Genomic DNA, 14,917 nt, shown 5'->3' with positions numbered 1-14,917 from the left:
TCTAAAACAGCAACCACAATAGGCATAAATAGCACAAGAGCTACATGAGAACAAATAGCTTCAGTACCACTGCACTGCATCAGGGTCCTCAGTAATCTGGTTAACTAATTGTATGCTGCAGTTGATCTGTTTACAACAAAGACAAACATGGGCACTGGCAAAGCTCCATCTTGGTGTTGTCATCTGGCAGGTGAACATTTACGCTGCAGTGTCTTCATAGCCACACGCGCAGGCACGCACTCTCTCTCTCGCTCTCGCTCTCGCTCTCGCTCTCGCGTTGGTTTATGAGAAGGACACAGGGTGATACATGTTCATAACTTTATTATACAGTACTGGGTAATCTGGACACAGGATTATCACTTCCCCAAAAAATAGACAAACAAAAGAACAACATCGATTGGATCAAAGAGACTGACCCTCCTGGTCGATAACAGCTCTAGTCCTGCAAAGAAAGCAAAGATTTGACTGAGTACTTTTACAAAAGAAAATAAAGGAACAAACCCGTATTGCCTGATTGCCTGATTGATCAAATTAAGATTGCAGTTATTTTTAAAGGTTAGTTTTGTGTTTAGGTCTGTATTTTTCCTTACAGATTGAACACTTACATGTCAGAGATTTTATTCCAGGCCGTTGCTCACTTTGTACTCATGTACATCTGTGCTGTGCTGTTTGAAGAGCTGAAATCAGAAACATACATTTCTATTTAGCATTTATGGGCCATTTTAAGGACATTTATGGTCCACATTCTCCTATCTCTTCAGAATCTGAATCAGAAAGGTATTTATTCACCATGAAAATTTGCACAGACAAGGGATTTGCTTTGGCAGGAAGGTGCATACAATAAACATATAGGAATCTTAAATTTAGATATATGGTTTAACTATACTAAGGATACATAAACTGGCAATACTAAGTGGAATACAATTAAAATAAAATATACAATAAAATAAAATATAGGTTGCCATAAAATAAAATATAAGTTGCCTTTCTTATCTTGCGTTCACACCCCAATACACTTAAAGCTGTTGGTTTTATGTAGGATCAACACCAATAGGCTTCTTAATGTTTGTGTTCAAAGGCGGGCTTAAAAAGTGGAGAAAAAAGCACGGAGGCCAGTGAGTGGGGACAGTGTTAGATAGTAGGGAGTACTCACCAGGCCCCAAAGGAATGCAGTTGTCCCAAAAGCTAAACCAACACGCACCCAGTTGGGGTTGTTGTAATCTGGCGTCCCAGCCGTAAACACTGACCTAGTCCCACCTGCGATTCAACAAACAATACCCTACTTTCAACATGTTGTTTTAAAGCAACGAAACATGAACATAGGCGTAGGGGTTTGACGCTTTCAAATTTTTAGTTACAAAAAAGTGTAATCGTGTTCAGCAAGCACTAACCCATGGAGTTATTGAAAAAGTGGTATCAGCAACCAATGTGATAGTCAATGAATTGCAATAAATCTGCCTGCAATTGTGCTATGCACATATTTCGCAAAATATATTTGAATCCAATGTATAGCTACATAAGTAATTAGCGATTAAGTAATATAGCAAAATACAAAACACACACGAATTTGACTAACCTAGGCGAGTGGGTTAATGCCAGTGTGACTGACTGTATTTGTACTGTCACTGTATTGACATTGGTTTGCTAGTCGAAGAAGCTAGGCTAAGCTAAGGTCAGGCCTAAAAACATACAAGTGTTTTATTAGCTAACCAACCCAGTTAGAACGTTACCATTTATTAAATATTTGTTATTACTTTTCAGCTACTTACTTTTGCTGACGATTACTGCCCGCGATAATAAACGACTGAGTGTCATTTTAGCAGCACACAAGAGGCAATCCCTCACCCACAGTGTGATCGAGGCGTGCTTTGATTGATTATTCGAACTGGTTGGCTAGTACAGTACAGGAAAACAGAAAAACCGATGAAGACCTTCTGGGCTAAATTCCATTCCAGAAAGATACGTTCTCTACTTTGTTCAATTTATGCCAGTTAATGACCACGAGATAACCAGTGATAAATTACATTATTTAGTATAAATACTTAAAATCAAAATAAGTGTGTACAGATGACTGGAATAACGAGCCCCTAATTACTACACAAGGGAAGAATGCGAGTGTTTTTGGAATTGAATGCATCCATGCAATTCAATCCGTCTCCACAATATGTGCTTGATGTTAGTCAAATATGAATGCTACAAACATCTATACAATCTGTATCCAAGTGTTTTTACCTCACCACATAAGCATAATTAAATGTCCATGCAAACATACGTGTCCATTGAGACATATATATTATTATTACATTATTACGACCGTAATAACTTTGTTTTTGGTTCTCAGTTTATATGTGTGTTCATGCAAACAGGTAGGCCTCGTAGTAGACACGCAGCCGCAGAGCACAGTTTGACCCGGAGGAGAAGGTAACCAGCCATTTTGGTCTGAAGGGGGCCCTGGCTGCCTGTCACCACGTGAGGAAGAAGAGCCCGAAAGAGAGCGAGACAAGTCCGGGAGCTTTGAGTCGAAGAGACCGAGGGGGGAGAGAGTGGAAACTTATATCACGATTCATGTGTGAAGCTATACAATAATAGCCAGTTTACAGAATGCCCACAATCACCCTACCGCCGAAGGAGAATGCTCTCTTCAAGAGAATATTGGTAAGCTAAATGCCAATGCTAGCATGCTAAATATAAAGTTAGCTAGCTAGCCAACCTGCTAGCTTCTGTATCAATTTCAACTTATCCAGCTAGCCAGCTATCAGGAAGCTAACTTGATTAGCAAGACAGCGAGTACCGATAGCTGTCCGTCTTGGATGTTTGTCGCAAACCGAGTCACAAGTAAGCAGGCTAGATAGTCAGAAACGGACCGCCTTTCATACACTGGTCTCGCGTCGTTTATCATGTAACAACACAATATTGCAAGGCTTGTGTGAGTGACAGCTAGCTACCTAGATGTAAAGCCTACACTAGCTAACAATTAGCTGCCTGCAAAGCTAGCTAGGCACACTGCAGACTCATTCCACACCACCGGTGCTAGAGAAAGCTAGTAGTATGCATACGTTTGCTTTATTGCTAACAACATCATTTTACTTATAACCGTGAAATCATGGATGCGATAATTAAACATAAGACTTTGACTGCTATGCTGAAGCACCGTTAAAGAGAATCTTTCGTCATGCTTGCTAGTCCTTGCTGTTACGCATGGCATGCTTTGCTAAACGTCGATTGTTGCCAACTATTATAAACAGTTAGCCGTAGTTTTAGGAGAAAAAACACGATGTGGTTATTTAAAGACGTTTACCGTGGCATCTTGAAAATGTGCTCGTTTTTTTCCCTCTTGCCATTTAAAGTATTGCTTGAAAGTGTTTTTTAAATCAACCCCACACCCGTCCAAGTACTGTTGGATCGACTCTCCTCAATCTGTGCCAGGAGGGATTGGTGGGCATTGTTGTGTGGTTATTGGCAAGCTGTGGTTCTGGGTACCCAGGCCTTGCTGTGCTGACTGCTGACCCTGGCAGATCATGCAGGCAGATTCTAAGTCTGTCTGGCAGGCTCTCTAATCACTATTCTGATCACCACTGATTCACACAAGCTTATGTCTCAGACTACCCTCAGGATCACACTAGCCAGAGTGTCACAGTATGCACACTCTACTTAGGTTTGGGTTTTTGTCTGTGCTGGATGATACACTACCCTGTTGTTTTTGTGCGTCACATTTTCTTCGCCACTAGAATAAGGAGGCATCAGATTGCAACACACGTGCAGTAGATCAGTAAAGATCAATATTCTCCCCCTATCTGATCCGTCCTGCAGAGATGTTACGAGCACAAGCAGTACAGAAATGGACTCAAGTTCTGCAAACAGATCCTCACCAACCCAAAGTTTGCAGAGCATGGAGGTAAGACACTTTAACACATCTGATTCTGTCTGTCTGCCAGAGCAGTTAAAAGAAATGGAGAAATAAACGGAACCATTGACATTTCCTCAACCATTACTTTATGATTTCGAAAGAACTAATGAGGTTGATTGGATTTCTTTCCTTCTCTCTGTTTCCCTCAGAGACCCTGGCGATGAAGGGGCTGACCCTGAACTGTCTGGGGAAAAAGGAGGAGGCGTACGAGCTGGTGAGGAGGGGCCTACGCAACGACCTCAAGAGTCACGTCTGTATCCTCCTGCTGCGCTGAGAAACGCCACTTTAACCAGCCTGCCAACACTGAGATGCATTGATGCTTCTTGGCTGCATGGTTTGGGCCTCAACCCCTCCTGAAGAGGGAGGAGACAGAGAACTAGATCTTGTGCAACACACTGTGACTGCATACCCGTTTTTGCATTATATCCAGTCATTAGTTTCTAGTGGAAGTATCAGGTTTCTCTGCATTGGAAATTAGTCTTGAATGTTCCCCACTCTTAAGTGGTGCATGTGGGGAGGTTTAGGTAGTTCAGGTATGTGGTCGTTCTTTCCTCCTGGGTGGTTTCCATGTGTGTCTTGGCCTCCTTAACCCCCGGTGTCCCAGGCTGGCACGTGTACGGGCTGCTGCAGAGGTCTGACAAAAAGTACGATGAGGCCATCAAGTGCTACCGCAACGCTCTGAAGTGGGACAAGGACAACCTGCAGATCCTCCGGGACCTGTCCCTCCTGCAGATTCAGATGAGGGACCTGGAGGGGTACCGGGTGAGGATGGGAAGGAGTAGGAGAGAGGGGTGGGAGAGGCATCAGGGGGATCTGCTGTGTGTGTGTGTCTGCCTGCTTCAACCCTTCTCTCGGCTTCTCTAGGAGACACGTTACCAGCTCTTGCAGCTGCGCCCTGCCCAGAGGGCCTCGTGGATCGGCTACGCCGTAGCCTACCACCTGCTGGAAGACTTTGAGATGGCTGCCAAGATTGTAGAGGAGTTTCGCAAAACACAACAGGTGAGCCAGACTCATCGTTATAACAGCACGAGCAGTGTATCTGCGGTCCGAATTCGAGGGCTCTAGCATTAATTGAAAGTGTTTGGTTGTCTGCCTCATATCGGTAAATATGATGAGTTGCCGTGCCTGCGCCAGTAAATGTGATTGGTGTCGCTATGTTGTTCCAGACGTCTCCGGACAAGGTGGACTATGAGTACAGCGAGCTGCTGCTCTACCAGAACCAGGTGCTCCGGGAGGCGGGCTTGTTCAAGGAAGCACTGGAACACCTCACCACCTACGAGAAACAGATCTGTGACAAGCTGGCAGTGGAGGAGACCCGAGGTACGTGTGTGAGCTTCGATGATGGTTGTCCTTATGATGTCCAAGTGGGTTTACAGTAGAGAAGTGTAAGTGTATGAAAGGAATCTGGCACAGACCATTTTGTGGTAAGTGAGGCTGACTTAGTAGATCTTCTTGAGTGTCTCCTAACTGCCTGTGCTGCTGCAGGAGAGCTGATGCTGCAGCTGGACCGGCCAGAGGAGGCCCTGGAGGTCTACAGGAGACTCCAGGAGAGGAACCCTGAAAACTGGGCCTACTACCAGGGTCTGGAGAAGGCACTGAAACCAGGTACGCCTGCACCTGGCCATCACGTAGCCTCTTCTGAGTCTGCTCTTCAGCTGTGATCCAGGAAGACGCTGAGGTTTTCTGTTTCTGTGGCCTGCCTGTTGGGAACATGTGGTCAGTGTTGGACACCCTGACTCTTGTAACGTGTCTGTGCCCACAGGGACTGTTGAGGAGAGGCAGAAGATTTATGAGGAAGTGTGGGTGAAGTTCCCCAAAGGACTGGTGCCCAGAAGGCTTCCTCTCACCTTCCTCACTGGTATGTGTACTCACACACACACGCTTATTCTTTCTACATAGTAAAATAATGTCACTGAAAGTACCGTCGCCCTAACTCCTAACATTTGGTAACCAGGTGAAAAATTCTGCGAATGTTTGGACTGCTACCTGAGGATGAACTTCAGTAAAGGCTGCCCGCCAGTCTTCACCACTCTCAAGTCTCTCTATAGCGACAAGGAGAAGGTAAAGACAACCCGAAAGATACGCTAGAAATTATCTCCAAGTTCGTGTCTGAACCCATCAATGTTAACGCCCTCATTCGTTTCCGTGCAGGTGTCAATTATAGAAGATTTAGTAGTGGGATACGCAACTTGCCTAAAAAGCTGTCGAATGTTTAGTCAAAATGGTAAGTATTAGATTGTAGTAAAACCAAAACCAAAAATCCTATTTTGTGGGCTATATCTGTGTCAGTGATCGTGTGTGTCTTGTAGATGATGGGAAAGAGGAACCTCCCACCACACTTCTGTGGGTGCAGTACTTCCTGGCTCAGCACTTTGACCACGTTGGCCAACAGGCCTTAGCCCTGGACTACATCAACACAGCCATCGAGAGCACACCAACGCTCATAGAACTGTTCCTCATCAAAGCCAAGATTTACAAGGTAGGGGATGCAGGCACTTGCATGCAGACACACACTCACATCTGTCAGCAGCACAGCCACGTTCATACATCTGTTCAGAAAACAAGACCAGCCTGATCACACCAACGCACCACATCCAAGATGCACCACGCGCCAGACTTCTCAACCTACCTAGGCCATCAAATCATCAACTGGACCAATGTTTCTGACATTCCCCCCCCCCCCCCTCTTCCCCCCACAGCATGCAGGGAACATCAAGGAGGCAGCCAGGTGGATGGACGAGGCCCAGGCCCTGGACACGGCCGACCGCTTCATCAACTCCAAGTGTGCCAAGTACATGCTGAAGGCTGGCCTGGTCAAGGAGGCAGAGGAGATGTGCTCCAAGTTCACACGGGTGCTGCAGCCTTGTCCCTCTAGTCCTCCTTTTACTGTTGCACGTCCCAAACTGGAGCGTGCGTGTGCACTTTGGCCGCTGGGATGTTTTGATGGCTGACGCTGTGCGTGTTTCAGGAGGGAACGTCGGCGGTGGAGAACCTGAACGAGATGCAGTGCATGTGGTTCCAGACCGAGTGTGCCCTGGCCTACAAGTCCATGAACAAGTTTGGGGAGGCGCTCAAGAAGTGCCACGAGATCGAAAGGGTAAGCCACAGCATAATGAGCCTGTCCAATCTTTTATCCTCCAAACAACCAATCAGAATCATCCCTTCTTTTATTTGTCTGACATCAGACAGGGTTGCCAGATTTTTAACCCACCCCATCAACTGACAGTAGTTTGGAAACTAGCCAAGAAAAGGGTAATTAGCAGATCCAACTTGCAGAAAATCAGGAATTGTCTCTCCCTGTATCCCCTCAGCATTTTGTGGAGATCACGGACGACCAGTTTGACTTCCACACTTACTGCATGAGGAAGATGACGCTGCGCTCCTACGTGGACCTGCTCAAGCTGGAGGACGTGCTGCGCATGCATCCCTTCTACTACAAGGCAGCGCGCACCGCCATCCACATCTATCTGGGCCTGCACGACAACCCCCTGGCCGACGACAACAAGGAGCACCAGGCCGACGCCGGTGAGTGTGGGAACGTGTGTGAGTAGGTGTGTGATTGTTTAGATATTACGTGTGTGTGCGCCATAAAACCCATCTGTTTAGTTGATGCCTCATAAAGTAATATGTAATCCATTGTGCTTATATTTCTCTAAATCTCACCAAATTCTACGTCTCATCTTTTTCTCTCTCTCTCGGCCCGTCTCTTCACCAGAGAACCTGACGGACAAGGAGCTGAAGAAGCTGAGGAACAAGCAGAGGCGGGCGCAGAAGAAGGCACAGCTGGAGGAGGAGAAGAAGAACGCCGAGAAGGAGAAGCAGCTGAAGAACCAGAAGAAGAAGAAGGAGGACGATGACGAGGAGATCGGAGGGCCCAAGGAGGAGCTCATACCCGACAAGCTGGCCAAGGTGGGTGTCTCGTCTCCAGAGATATAAACAGATCATTTAAAGCAAGGAAAGATCTGTGTGTCCATGTGTCTGTCACACCTTGTCAATAGCCATGAATAGTTAGTCAGGGTGTGAGAACCCAGGTCAACAAGGCAGTGAACGTCATGGTCGTCACCTGTCTGCAGGTGGAGAGTCCTCTGGAGGAGGCAGTGAAGTTCCTGACCCCTCTGAAGAACCTGGTGAAGAACAAGATCGAGACGCACCTACTGGCGTTCGAGATCTACTTCAGAAAAGGTACCACGCATGGCCACCAGAATGGAAACAAACGTTTCAGAACCAGTTTGTCTGGACTCTGATGACCTCTCCTCCCCTCTTTCTCTTTTCCCCCTCTCCAATAGAGAAGTACCTGTTAATGCTACAGTCGGTGAAGCGGGCTTTCTCCATGGAGCCCTCCAACCCCTGGCTCCACCAGTGTCTAGTACGCTTCTTCAAAGGAGGTATGCCCAAGTGTTCTAAACCTCACATGCACCTCAGGTGACACCAGAAGTATACTGAATATTCTGTGGTAGCTGTTCCTAAAAGGGGGCAGTGCTACTTAGCCACATAATCAAAGCTCCTTGAATGATGCCCAGAGAACACCCAGGGCCTGTTTGTCTCTGTAGCTGTCTCTGGTCTTTTGTATCTGGGCCACAGTGACATCTGGTCTGTACCTCTGCATTGGGGGGGCGTATTCCTCCCCCACATGTATTCAGCGGACCTGTACAAACATCCTGTCAACCTTTCTGATTAATCCTAGCTTGGTACCTCAGTCTATCGTCAAGACGCAGAAGAGAGAGGGGGAGTAGAGGGAGTATCTGTTGGGATGTATGGTTGTGTTCTTTTGGAGAATGAAGGTGACGTGGTGTTCCAGAACACTGTTCTGGTTAGTTGATAATCCTCTGGCTGTCCTGAATGTGTTGTGCAGTGTCTGACAGCCAGGACCTTCCGGAAGCTGTGAGGACGGTACTGAAGCAGGAGATCTCCCGGCTGTTTGGAGAGAGCGACCCCAAGAGCTTCAACAAGAACTACCTGAGCAAACACTCCAACTCTGTACCGCACCGCTTAGCTGGTACGCACACACAGCCCCAAACAGTGCACTCTGTTTCCACAACAGGTCCATGTAACAACGCAGAACCACAGGCGTTGACATCCATGTTCCTCCTCTTACAGCTGCTAAGATGATGTTCTACCTGGACTCCTCGTCCGACAAGATGGCGTGCGAGCTGGCTACGGCGCTGGACGAGTCCTTGACTGGGAGGAGCATCCAGGTAAGCCGGCACTCTTCAGTAAACGGCTCCTTTTTGTTTCTCGGCTCAAGTGGTCAGGTGTCTTGACGGCTCTCCCCCCCCCCCCCCCCCCCCTCAGATCTGTACGGAGGCTCTGCAGGCGTTGCGTGAGGGCAGTCTGGGGGAGGGCCAGCAGAAGGCCACCGAGTCGTACCGCGCCGCCTGCAACAAGCTGTACCCCTATACGCTGGCGTTCATGCCCCCGGGTTACGAGGACAGCACCACAATCAGCGCCAACGGGGACCTGTCAGCTGGTGAGCACGACGAGATGGCTAACGACATGTGAGGAGGAGGAGGAGGAAGAGCGCGCGCACACACGCCTCCAGCCGCTAGTCTGCCAACGACACCCTCCCAACTCCCCATCCCCCAGCTTCGGCTGTCTGTGATTTTCCCCCTCCCCCCCACCCCCTGCAGTGCACTGATTTGGATGGACAGAGAGCCACAGAGAGAAAGGGAAGGATAGAGAGATGTGGAAGAGGAGAGGAAACATAAAGCCCATTTTACTTTCTTTTTTTTAACCCCCCGGTGACAACTATTCTTTAAAACAACAAACAACAACAAAAGGAAATAAAAACGTACAGAGAAGAGGGAGGACGTGGAGGGCAGAAAGCGGGTTGGGTGGAAAGCTTCTGTGAACAGGGTTTCTGTTTCCTGTGATTCCACCCCATGTTCCTCTGTGCATCTGCTTCTTCTCACGTTTTTAAAAAGGTAATTTATATATTAAAACCACAAATAAAGAAATAAAAATGTTTGAAAACTGAGATATTGTAGTAGTGCTGGGGACTGTGTTCATATGTAGTGTTGAGGCTGGCATGTGCCAAATATAAGAAGGTGGAACACTTGAGGAGGCATCACTTGTTCCTGGGGAAGCATTGAGGCGTTGCACTCGGTTACAATCGTCCGAGCTCATGTAGTCCTCTACTCAGCCACTAGGGTGTCCAATGGCAGACATCTAAACATGAACTCCAGGTGGAAGGGGCCAGGACACATCCGGTCTCAGTGCAAAGACACACACAGAGCTCAGAAGTCCATCTGCTGAAGTAAAGCTTTATGACTGACAAATCCATTTTTATTTCCTTCTATTCTCTTTGTATTTCTGCAGTTTTACCCTTTGTGAAAAATGTGTGGGTCCCATTAAAACAACCACTTATAAAAGATAATCACTCGTCACAACAGCATCCTACAGTTATCTGGCTTTTATTTCAGGGGTTTGCTTCTGTTTGTCCATCATAAGGTGTAAATGTGATGGCATCTGTTACCACTCAGTCTCATTGTTTTACTTTTCATTTAGGTAAACAAGGCACTTGTCAATCACATTGAAGTCTTTACACAGACCACTCCTCTCTAACATCAAGGAGTTATGAATTAAACTGAGTTGAATAAAATATCTCTTGTGAGGGGGTTTTGTCTGGATTTTATTATATTGGTGCCCATCCTTCAATTTTGGCCCTCCTCGACCTAGCCAGCAGAATATATCTAAGTGGCCTAGTTCTTTCTTTTTCTCTAGTAAATTAAATCGTTCCTTCCCAAAGAACTGCACAATCCTTAATTAGATGTTTTCAACCAAATGTTTTAACTTGTATCCGAAAATACAATTAGCACTTGCTCTAGCAACCGTATGGGATGTAACCGCTCATGTACGATGGGGGTGTGACTCCACTCAGAGTTTGGCTCTGGGGGTACTCCCTGTTGAGCCACCCTGGTCCTGGGCACTGAGAAAGGTGTGGTCCAGGTTCAGGTAGGTGGTGAGGAACTCTGGGAAGTCTCTCTTCTGAACAACCTCCAAGAACATGGCAGCAGCATTGAGAAGCCTCTGTTCATCTCTACCGGAGAAGAGAAATGGAGACAAAAAGCAGAGAGTTGGTGATGAAGAGCTGATGGGAGTAAATAAAGGGAGTCTAGATGTTGCTGTTTTTGTAGATTGTTCCTTTATCATAAAACGAATTGTACTTATATAGTTTGGAACAATCTGAATTTCCCTACTGAAATAGAACAGGCTTGACTCAAGACTGCCCTCTCTTACCCAACAGTCTGGCAGTGGGTGACTTCCCGGAGCTCCCCCATGACTTCCCGAGTGAGGTCAGTCACCAGCCCCCGGGTCACCACGCTGCCATTGTCCTCCAGGAGGGCCTGGTGCCGTATCCACTGCCACACCTGCAACAGAAACAGGAACTGTCTCCTCTTAGGTCTACGACCAAGGGTGGAACTTAGACTAACATGAACTTTCCCCTCCAACTAACCTCTAAGACAAAGCAACTAAGTAAAAACTAAAAGTAACTAAAACTTAACTCACACTGTGGAAGTGATAATACAGACCTTACAACAGGGAGTCGTACGCATATGAAGGTCATTAACACACCTGGGATCTGGAAATCTCTGCAGTGGCGGAGTCTTCCACCTGGCCTCTGTAGAAGAAGTGGCCCTTACCTGGATTAAAACCACAGAGAGACAGGTCTTTGAGTCAAACATAAGGAAATGTTGAGATTTAAGTATTCATCTTTCCTTCCACACATAAGAAAGTAGTTTGTAGCTGGTAGAAAACAAATATCACAACTCAAAATACCTTTCTCACCTGTAAGCCATGCCTCAATAAACAAGATACCCACAGCAATGTTATACTTCAGACCATAGAGTGTTACTCCACCCTGTCACTCACAAAACGAGAAGAAGACATCAGTTAGATACGTATACACTGCGTTTGAGACAAGTACGATGAGTTGGTAGACAGGTGAGGTTGGCAGATGAATTGGCGACTGACTGCTGGCATAGAAAGTAGGTCATCGGGGGTAACCACTAGGTCCTCTCGAAGCTGGTGAAGCTGGTTAACACCGTGGGTATGGAGCTGGAAGAGCTGTGTGGCAGAGAGGAAGAGGAAGAGAGTCATGAGGATGAGGGAATGAGGCTCTCAAAACACGTTGAAAGGTAGTTCACACTCAATGATCACAACGAGGAACGTACTTTCTGCATTGGTTCTATGAGGTCAAGGTCGTACACCATGAAGCCGTCAACACCAGCATCGATCTCCAGTAACTTCAATCTGAAATGTGTAGAGACAGACATGAAGAAACCTGAAACACATGGATACATAAGATAATACTGCATAGCCTGCCTAGAGGACAAAACTCTTGACAAAAAATATACTGGACAGATGGCATGACACTGAATCTGAATGGTAATCAAAGTCACAATAGAACAGAGTTGCACTTCTGCATGCATGCTCATTTGACCAGTGACTTTGCCTGGTGACAGTAGCCAGCACTGTCCTGCAGGAGGCATTCTCCTTGTCTGGAGGTAGGAGCAGGGCAGCCATGCCTCCTGTGGCCAACGCCCCTCGCTGGTGACATGTGCAGACAAGCAGGTCCATATAGCTACGCAGAAAACGCTTTTCCATGTTGACATATTTGCTGCGGTCGGGGAGGAGAAAGGCCTCCCGGTGACCTGGAAGAGAAACAAATGACCTCTGACCTTCAGAGTGATGGTGCAGATTCTATGTACAACTTATATGAGCAGCAGGTGTGACTGTGCCATGTTTTATAACACAGACTCTGCCTTGGAATTCACCTGTCATAATTATTTGCTGCATTTGTACATGCACTTTTTGTACGTTGCTTTGTCACTGCCAAAGAATGTAAATGTGATTCAAGTCATTTGTAGATATTGTAATTATAGATATATTGTAATATGAAGGGTGAGTGGATAATCGACCCATGAGGAAAATGCTTCATGGTTAGCCTCACCAAATTTGTTGACAAAAGAGGCGGAATAATCCCAAATGCCACAGTTGAGACCAGCAGAGTGATCTCTCAGCTCGTACAGAATCTCTTCCATCTCAAATGCTGCCAGAACGTTCTCTATCAACACCGTGGCCTTAATACTGCCAACAGGTAGGCCCAACTATAACACACACAGATACAAAGGAACAGACATGCACATATGTACACACACACACACAAACTCATTATGCATACATATAACATACACAGTAGATACATACATACAGTACATCAGCACACAAACCTTGTGCTCTGTCCATTCAAATATTTTGTTCCATAGTCTTGCCTCAAGGTAACCCTCCATCTATTTAGTGAAGGGGATGAGACAGAAGAAAGAGAGGGAACGAAAGAGAGAAAAAGGTAGATGAAATGAAGAGGGGGTTTCCTTGTGGGGTTCATTTTTTATTAACCCTCCACCATCTATACATTTCAATGCAGCCTTACTTTAGAGAGGTAGAAAAAGGGCCCACTACCGCAGTCAAACAACAGCTTCCCACAGTGGAACATCAGGAGGCCAAAATCAAACAGAGGACCGGGAACCTCCTTCCCTCTCACCTGTGGAGTTACGTAGACGTCCATTAAAGACCTCTAGCACACCTAAACTGGATTGTGAACCAAACAGTGCAACATTGGCAGAACAGTCAGGTGTTTCTGTACCATCATGTTGTGTTCCACCATGTTCCATGCACGAGGGCGAAGCATCAGCACGGGAGCTTGGGAAATTGGGGGGGTGTCTGTTGGAGGGCGACGACAGCAGAAAACACACGTTAATGAGTGATGTTTATCTGCCCTTTAGAGTGTGTTGGTGACTGAAGAATGTGTGTGTCTGAGCATATACAGTATGTGTGACAAGGCTATAACTCACCCGGAAATTTGTTATGCACCACCTCGTAAACATTAAATATGCCTTTAATCTGGTTCCGGTATGTGGGGCAGTTACCATCATCGAAATCAATCTGTGGGACACAAACAAGACAATAACAGTGAACAAAGGAGACATTTATGAACAGCTTTTACTACTCGAAATTACTAATCCAACCAATTGTAGTCCATCCTGTTGTGTTGGCCAGTACCTGTAAACCCTGAGCAGGGGAGCGAAGAGCCTGTAGGAGGCGTTGGGTGTCACAGGGGGCCAGGTCCCCCACATCCACATGTCTCTTCTGCAACCGGGGGGGCACAGGTCGGACCCTCCAGGTAGGGTCACTTCTGACGTGGGCTGTGACCTCTGAGAACTCTGGGAGGTCACCTGACAGGTCCAGGTGAGCCTTCCTGGAGATCCGGAGCTTCAGGATCTAGAATATCAAGGTGCAGAGTGTGAATCATTGAATCTCTTTGTTGTAAAGGATTCCAGTTACTAAAATGTCTCATTCAAATTGCTATTGTATGTGAATTCTTTTTCAGGTTATCATTTAAAAAGTGTGATTTTATGGCACTGTTTGCTATATGCAAACAGTGTCTATGAGTAATATAAAATAAGCGTCACCCTGTCAACCTCTTCATCAAAAGTGGAGATGAGCTCTTGCAAGAAAACCAGGGACCCAGTGGAGAAAATGGTCTGATACTCAAGATCCAATCCTGGGGGAGAGGGAGCCAGATCCATGTCTGTTTGTGCCTGGGAGTTCAGAGCCATACAATAACATGGTTCAGACACACAAAGTAGACATAAGGGAAGTTTTAGTCAAATAATTAAATGAACAAAGTATTCTAAGCATACTTTAAATTGTAGATTACATACTTCTAATGTAAAAATGTTTTGTCATTCGTGGCAATGGTTAAATGCTCACAGACCTGTTGTGCTCGGGTTGTCGACTGCACAAAGACTGGTCTGGACTTTGATACAGGGGAATAATGTCCAATGTTTGGCCAGGCAGAAGAGTATTTGTTTGGAGCTGAAGTTAGAAAACTTCAAACTGCGAGCCTACAGGTAAAGAGATTTGTTGCCAGACTGTTTTTTTTTACGTTTACTGGTGCTATTCAATTTACTGAGTCACTTGCTAAACTATAGAAAGCAGTGGCAAACATAT

General features: G+C 46.2%; 3 protein-coding genes across 4 annotated transcripts; 1 reads left to right on the top strand and 2 right to left on the bottom strand.

Moving 5' to 3' along the window:
• Positions 1 to 304: 304 nt before the first annotated feature.
• ndufc1 (NADH:ubiquinone oxidoreductase subunit C1) lies at positions 305 to 1,887 on the bottom strand. Its single transcript, XM_047020471.1, has 4 exons — positions 1,770 to 1,887; positions 1,154 to 1,257; positions 606 to 677; positions 305 to 442 (listed from the first exon to the last, which is right to left on the bottom strand). Exons 1-3 carry the CDS (start codon positions 1,813 to 1,815, stop codon positions 618 to 620), a joined length of 210 nt encoding a protein of 69 aa, XP_046876427.1. The 5' UTR covers positions 1,816 to 1,887; the 3' UTR covers positions 305 to 442; positions 606 to 617.
• Positions 1,888 to 2,407: 520 nt separating this feature from the next.
• On the top strand, positions 2,408 to 10,517 carry naa15a (N-alpha-acetyltransferase 15, NatA auxiliary subunit a). Of its 2 annotated transcripts, none has more exons than XM_047020447.1 (20): positions 2,408 to 2,655; positions 3,811 to 3,895; positions 4,057 to 4,161; positions 4,512 to 4,669; positions 4,772 to 4,906; positions 5,074 to 5,227; positions 5,393 to 5,512; positions 5,670 to 5,765; positions 5,862 to 5,968; positions 6,059 to 6,131; positions 6,220 to 6,386; positions 6,607 to 6,759; positions 6,876 to 7,004; positions 7,219 to 7,432; positions 7,623 to 7,816; positions 7,981 to 8,089; positions 8,194 to 8,292; positions 8,760 to 8,903; positions 9,005 to 9,102; positions 9,200 to 10,517. In XM_047020447.1, exons 1-20 carry the CDS (start codon positions 2,602 to 2,604, stop codon positions 9,404 to 9,406), a joined length of 2,601 nt encoding a protein of 866 aa, XP_046876403.1. In that variant the 5' UTR covers positions 2,408 to 2,601; the 3' UTR covers positions 9,407 to 10,517. The 2 variants fall into 2 exon arrangements, with proteins under 2 accessions (XP_046876403.1, XP_046876394.1); XM_047020438.1 differs by having other exon boundaries at positions 2,409 to 2,655; positions 6,217 to 6,386.
• On the bottom strand, positions 9,615 to 14,803 carry mlsl (malate synthase-like). Its single transcript, XM_047020459.1, has 15 exons — positions 14,682 to 14,803; positions 14,377 to 14,505; positions 13,967 to 14,185; positions 13,759 to 13,849; positions 13,551 to 13,627; positions 13,338 to 13,448; positions 13,138 to 13,197; positions 12,858 to 13,014; positions 12,360 to 12,558; positions 12,079 to 12,157; positions 11,879 to 11,971; positions 11,693 to 11,765; positions 11,480 to 11,547; positions 11,144 to 11,274; positions 9,615 to 10,943 (listed from the first exon to the last, which is right to left on the bottom strand). Exons 2-15 carry the CDS (start codon positions 14,491 to 14,493, stop codon positions 10,781 to 10,783), a joined length of 1,638 nt encoding a protein of 545 aa, XP_046876415.1. The 5' UTR covers positions 14,494 to 14,505; positions 14,682 to 14,803; the 3' UTR covers positions 9,615 to 10,780.
• Positions 14,804 to 14,917: the final 114 nt, after the last annotated feature.

The sequence above is a fragment of the Hypomesus transpacificus genome, chromosome 1 (genome assembly GCF_021917145.1).
Source record: "Hypomesus transpacificus isolate Combined female chromosome 1, fHypTra1, whole genome shotgun sequence".
Classification (NCBI taxonomy): domain Eukaryota; kingdom Metazoa; phylum Chordata; class Actinopteri; order Osmeriformes; family Osmeridae; genus Hypomesus; species Hypomesus transpacificus.
Note: the sequence above shows the minus strand (reverse complement) of the source record. Positions and strands in the feature narration are given on the sequence as shown.